Below are 6,721 nucleotides of genomic sequence, written 5' to 3'. Positions count from 1 at the left end.
CATGCATGTATCTGTGAGTGTGTCTGCAGCTCATTAAAGTGTGGATATGGTGCTGTCTTATGAATGGAACACTCTGAATGACAGGGAACAATCACTTTATCATGTCCTCGACAAGGCCCTGCTGCTCTGCACTCAGGACACTAATGAGAAGAATGAAGGCATAGAAACAGCTAATGTCAGGAGTGACACTGCACATTAGACACAGCACACACAGTTTGGAGAGTGGAGGTGATACAGGGGTGACACAGCAGACACAGTGTGGAGAGTGGGGGTGACAGCATACACAGTGTGGAAAGTGGGGATGACACAGGGGTGACACAGCAGACACAGTGTGGAGAGTGGGGTTGACACAGGGGTGACACAGCAGACACAGTGTGGAGAGTGGGGGTGACAGCATACACAGTGTGGAAAGTGGGGATGACACAGGGATGACACAGCATACACAGTGTGGAAAGTGGGGATGACACAGGGGTGACACAGCAGACACAGTGTGGAAAGTGGGGATGACACAGGGGTGACACAGCAGACACAGTGTGGAGAGTGGGGTTGACACAGGGGTGACACAGCAGACACAGTGTGGAAAGTGGGGATGACACAGGGGTGACACAGCAGACACAGTGTGGAGAGTGGGGTTGACACAGGGGTGACACAGCAGACACAGTGTGGAGAGTGGGGTTGACACAGGGGTGACACAGCAGACACAGTGTGGAGAGTGGGGGTGACAGCATACACAGTGTGGAAAGTGGGGATGACACAGGGATGACACAGCAGACACAGTGTGGAAAGTGGGGATGACACAGGGGTGACACAGCAGACACAGTGTGGAGAGTGGGGGTGACACAGGGGTGACACAGCAGACACAGTGTGGAGAGTGGGGTTGACACAGGGGTGACACAGCAGACACAGTGTGGAGAGTGGTGTTGACACAGGGGTGACACAGCAGACACAGTGTGGAGAGTGCTCAAGACAAGCTGCTCTCTCATAGATTACAAATGTCAATAGACTTTATTTTTAGTAGGAGAGAAGTGCTATCTCAAACAGCCAAGACTTAGAAGCGGGGAGACTGCATCACATTAATCAAAGCAAATGCTTTGAAATTAAACATAACTACTGGATTTATTAAAAAGGCTGGTGAAAAGTGATGATGGCCCTAAACTAAATGAAATATAAAAGTCTAGACTGTAGAGTTCAATAAACTGTAACATAGAAACCTCAACCTACATAATCTATGTAACAGGAATCTATAGTTGTGACGGGCATGGTGAGCAAAACAAAATGGAAGCGATCATGCCAAGTCTCAGGGAAAATGTATGAAAAGTGCGCAAACCAAAAACCTGTGACTTGATCCAAATTAAGGATACATATATATATATGACCAGCGGTCAACTGGTACAAAGACAAGACATATATAGACAAACAAACGATCCTCAGGTGAGACGGATCGCGGGCTCCACCCACCTGAGGGATGAACACCACAACAACAACAACAACTTCCGCTGTGGACAGAGGCGACCGGTAGGGGGCTGCCGTACCATGAAAATAGTTCCATGACATAGAAACCTCAACCTATATAATCTGTATATACAAATGTAGATCTACAGTATATTTGCTATATAATAAAAACTGGGAAATTAGATTTTCCAAAAATTATTTAAATTTATTTAATAATTTAAGATATTTAAATGGACTTATTTTAATATCATTTGCATTCAAATCAAATGCATAAATTTTCTGTATGTCGTGTAACCCTTAGGTTGTGTTCCTGACCTTCTCCAGTGTAAAGGTTAATGTATATCCAGACCTGCTCTAGTGTAGAGGTAAACATATAGTTGCAGAAAGTAAGAATTCACATAAACTTTGCAAAAGATTCCAAATCAAATAGTTAGAAAATAACTACAGTCATGTGAAAACACTACAGTCATATATGTCAGTGTTCAGTGTGTAGTGTGCTGTAAATGTCTATCAGAGTACTCCCATATACATGTATATTCACAAATATACAGGTTTTTATGCATATACAGAAAATTTACACCATAAAGAAAAAAACACAATTACAAGGGGAAGATGTATTTGGTTTTGCATGAACACTACAGCAAAACATGCAGTATATACTGTAAACACATGAATAAGAAAAACTACCACCCCTCTTATGCTTCTCATCAATGTCACCTCAAGCTCCCTCCATTGCCTGCTTGCATCGGTGGGGTTGGTGACCACCTCCATGCCAAAAAGAACGGCTGTTCAGTGAACCAGTTTGTGCTTTGAGTAGCTCGGTGCTAACTTACATTGTCCCAGATGACAACAAACCAAGACTGTTCTGGTTCATCCCTCTAGTGATGGAGAATGAGTATGTTGTGCTCTGTGTTGAGGAAGGTGATCATGTGTGCAGTGCAGAGTGGTATAATGATGAACACCACCACTTTAACAAATGGATGTACACATTATGATCTTGCTGCCAGGTACTTTGACAATGGCATGGTGTCCTATGATGTTCAAGTATTGTTTGACAGTATGAAATAGGAATAAAGTTGTCAATGATGTGTGGCACAGGACACTGGACCATGAGTGAGTGGATAGCAAACTTGTGCAAATTCATAGCGCAGTTGTTTCACACTGTCACTGGCCCGATGCTGATAGCCTCACTGAATGGATGTTGCTGATGGTGATGTTGTTAGTAATGATGTGCTGATGTAGTTGTTGTAAAAGTATGCAATTGTTTGATCTGACCATATTGACCATGGCCTCTTTCTGTTCTGAGGTGGATAGCCATCTTTGCCCCCCAGTGGGTAGTCTAGTAGTGCTAAAACATGATATAGTATGAGGATACATCTACTTATCTATTCTCATTTTGAAATGTCTGGATGATTCTACAGTGTAACAGCACAGATTATGCTGGACATATGTGAGAACTCTGACAGACCTTAACAGCAGACTACAAGCTAAACACTCAAACACACGGTAGTAGTGTTTTCCATTTGTCACATCAGTGTGTAGTTGTCATATGGGAAAGAAATTGCGTTTTAGCGCCTACAAAAAATTAAACAGGGATTAAGCTCTAAAGATTGTAAAAAAAAAAAATAGCTAAGTGGGTTACAGTAATCTTTGAGGACTGGGTTTGGGTTTTGGTAGGTGGGCGTAGCAGTTGTGTGGCAGTGTTTTCTAAAATAAATACATGGTTTTCCGTTTTGAATGGCGTGTCTTATGTAAAGAACTCAGTTTAATGTTTTGCAAAAAATGTGTTTTAGAATTTCAAAATGAGTGTATGACAAAGAATGTGCTTAAGGTTAAGTGCACCAGGTTAATAAATAGGCAATATGGGTTAGTGGTTTCCAAAACTGTGCTGTAAGTATGACTTTTTTAGGTCTTAGCAGCTGCAAAAAACTGTAAGGTCATTATACTTCCCTATGTATCGGCCTCAATCATCTGAAGCGTCTGAAGTGTTTGAGGAAGCAGCGTCGACTTCGCTTGACGTGTCTCGAGCGCGGTGACGTCGTCTCGAGCGTGGTTCGCGCTACAAGGTCGCTCTGTCCGCGAGCTGCTCCCGCGGTAAACATGATGTCCGTTGTTACTCGTTCGGGGACGTTTTCCCCGTACCTGCAAGCTACGAATTTTGCCGTGGCCGGGCCACTAAAAGCTCTAATCCCAGCTGTTGTTGTGAAGAACGACAAAGTACTGCTGGACACAAAGAGGCCCTTTCTATGCCGAGAGTCTTTGAGTGGCCAGAGCCCCCGCACAGGGCCTGCGGTCTTCGCCGGATTAAGTGGTGAGTCTGCCGTTCTGGTTTCACTTGAGCGTCCCGGTCTCGAAGGCCTAGTTAGCTAACGTAATACTCAAGGACACTCTGTGTTCTAGGGTTATGTCGCAGGTACTTTCAAACTTGTATTATTATTTTGGTCAAACTCACTTACACCAATACCTTTTATTGAGTAGGTTAGCTACCACGGTTATCCATGCGTTATTTATTCTATTACGTTTGGTAGCATGCTAACGCTAGCTGTATAAAGCCGGTACTGTGAAGCTAGTTGACTCACTAGCATTAGCTAGCTTGCTAATCTTGTCAATGTTAACCGCAGTATTGGGATTGAAGATTGATATGATCTGTTAAGAATAATTTAATAGGGGTTAGGCCTGCTGTTTTATATGCCGACTAGCTGTAGCTAATAGTTCCCTCTCCAAAGTTAGTTACCTATGCTAGCTAGCTAGGTAGTTAGCTGGTGAAATCTTAAGTGCTAATAATGTGGTAATAGTCTTGTTATTGTAACTTATTTTAACAGGTAAACGAAGTTTAGCCTGCCACAAACCGTTATGCATACGATTCTCTTGTATCTTTTTGAAACTTGGCTGCTACATTGGTTGTTTTTTATGTAACCTTCAGCAATGGATTTTGTTCCAGCATTCTCTGTATACAGTTTTTGTAAATACTTGTTTGCGGATTATTGTCACAACTTTGTGTTTCTTCTTAAGCTTCTGCAGGAGTCCGTTTTGCCCACACAGACATCAAGGTCCCAGATTTCTCAGATTACCGTCGACCTGAGGTGATGGACCCAAAGAGGTCAGCACAGGACAGTAGCGATGCCAGAAGGGTATTCTCCTACCTGATGACGGGTACCACAGCTGTAATATCTGTGTACGCAGCCAAGACAGTTGTGACACAGTTTGTGTCTACCATGAGCGCTTCAGCAGATGTGCTGGCCCTGTCAAAGATTGAGATCAAGCTGACCGACATCCCAGAAGGCAAGAACGTGACCTTCAAGTGGCGAGGGAAACCCTTGTTCATCCGCCACCGCACAGAGAAGGAGATCGCTACTGAATCCAGCGTTGACCTGTCTGTTCTCCGGGACCCCCAGCATGACAAAGATCGTGTGATTAACCCTAAATGGGTTATTGTCATTGGAGTGTGCACTCACTTGGGCTGCGTGCCCATTGCCAACGCTGGGGAATATGGGGGCTATTACTGTCCCTGCCATGGCTCGCATTATGATGCATCGGGTCGCATCAGAAAGGGTCCTGCTCCTCTCAATCTGGAGGTGCCCTACTACGAATTCCCTGATGACGACACAGTGATTGTTGGTTAAAGAGCTCGTGTGCTCCTGTTTATTTTCAGCATCTTCTGTTTGAGATCTGTTGATCATGATTGAAGGCTAGCAAAGGCTGAAATGTAATAAATGTATATTTTATTGGATGAGAAATAAAGGTGTTCCTCTAACCTTCCTCTTCCTCTCAAAGTGGTTCACTTACCATAACTTCTATAAATCTGTCTCTGAAATAACACTGGTTTTAGATCATTGTGTGATTATTTTGGGGACAGTTTTCCAGTCACATGTGAAAACTTGGTCTGTAGCTTAAGATTCTGTTTAATCCAGTTCTGGCATAGCCTGAGCATGGAACAGGAGCAGGATTGAGCCTTTTGTCAGTTTTCATTGGATACAAAACTCATTCAAATAAATGATTTGTGTCTGGGAATCTGGCTCATGGACTGTTATTTGTATGAAACAACTGGAATTATTAAAGTTAGGATATTTTGGTTAAATAATTTTGAACTGAATGCTTTAGTGGATGAAGATATTTATGTTGTTAAAGAAATGTGCCATGTTGCTTTCATTCATAATTAAACGAGGATCTTTTAGGCCACTTAAATGTGTATATCCATGGTATGAATGCATTATTGAGCATATACATTATTGCTGAAGGTGTCCATGGGAGTGTAATTTCAAACTATGAAAATGACTGTGAGCATCATGACAGTGGCTCAGAATTGAGATGCTTTACTAATGCTTACACATGCAGAGTTTAGCTTTCTAATGTATGGATAAAGCATAATCTAATTTGCTATTGTGTTTGAAAAACCTTTTATGGTTTAAAAGGAATTGCAGCAGTTGTTGCCTGAAGGAACCAAGTAATAACTTATTAGATTGATGGCTTTGCACAGTAGATGCTGCTAATGCAGAAGCCCTACACCAGCTCTTCCTGATTCCAGACATGCAGCTCTGCCCTCCTGCAGGGTGTATCCAACACAGTTCTTCTAATGAATGCTTTCATTATCATGTGAACATGGCGTATGTTCAGTGGGGTATTACACAGAGTGTGTTCAGTGTAAACACGGTGTAGCTGTTTATCTTCAGGACCTGCACACATCTGGCTTAATCAGTATGCCTTTGACAAAGTCATCATTGGGGTGACCAACTTAAATTTGAAAATGTAAATCATTCTGAGGAACAATTAAACTTTCTTAGACAGTATTTAGCTGTGAATTGCCAAACAGGTGTACTAAGGAACAATCTGTAGTATTCATCTGAGTATGTTTTGTTCTTGTACTAGCTGTTTGACTACAGCTGGAGTAAATGTTACTGCACTTACAGTGATGAAGCTGAAAATTTAAAATAGTAGTGAAGTCTATAAACATACCACTATAATCACATATGCTAAACACACATGCAGAATATTTGTCCACAGATAAATTCTCAACACCAAAATGCTCTTTTGTTTTGTTTAGAGATTAAAGGTCTGTTTAGTTTTAACATCCCCAACAGTAAAATCCGAGGTGGAAGGAAGGCCATGCTGAATATTTCTACAGATATTGAAGCATTACTGCAGTGTCCAAACAAGCATGGAGCCATGAGAGAAGTTCCGATGGCATTGTACATGGTTTAAGAGTTCACTGCTCCTATGGTGTTACACTTAAGACGATTTACATGCAGGTGTAGAATCTAGCATAACCAAG

The 6,721-nt window shown here is 42.2% G+C and overlaps 1 protein-coding gene across 1 annotated transcript; it reads left to right on the top strand.

Moving 5' to 3' along the window:
* The first annotated feature begins 3,472 nt into the window (after window positions 1-3,472).
* Window positions 3,473-5,463, top strand: uqcrfs1 (ubiquinol-cytochrome c reductase, Rieske iron-sulfur polypeptide 1). The gene is made up of 2 exons (XM_077000934.1): window positions 3,473-3,763; window positions 4,465-5,463. Exons 1-2 carry the CDS (start codon window positions 3,553-3,555, stop codon window positions 5,073-5,075), a joined length of 822 nt encoding a protein of 273 aa, XP_076857049.1. The 5' UTR covers window positions 3,473-3,552; the 3' UTR covers window positions 5,076-5,463.
* Window positions 5,464-6,721: the final 1,258 nt, after the last annotated feature.

Source organism: Brachyhypopomus gauderio, chromosome 1 (genome assembly GCF_052324685.1).
Source record: "Brachyhypopomus gauderio isolate BG-103 chromosome 1, BGAUD_0.2, whole genome shotgun sequence".
Taxonomy (NCBI): Eukaryota; Metazoa; Chordata; class Actinopteri; order Gymnotiformes; family Hypopomidae; genus Brachyhypopomus; species Brachyhypopomus gauderio.
This window is presented reverse-complemented; position numbering and strand designations above follow the sequence as displayed.

Bases quoted from the DNA above. Each gene is read 5' to 3' on its own strand.
- uqcrfs1 (XM_077000934.1), top strand. From the start codon at position 3,553: ATGATGTCCGTTGTTACTCGTTCGGGGACGTTTTCCCCGTACCTGCAA. The intron at 3,764-4,464 runs GTGAGTCTGCCG...TTTCTTCTTAAG, and splicing joins GGTCTTCGCCGGATTAAGTG to CTTCTGCAGGAGTCCGTTTT.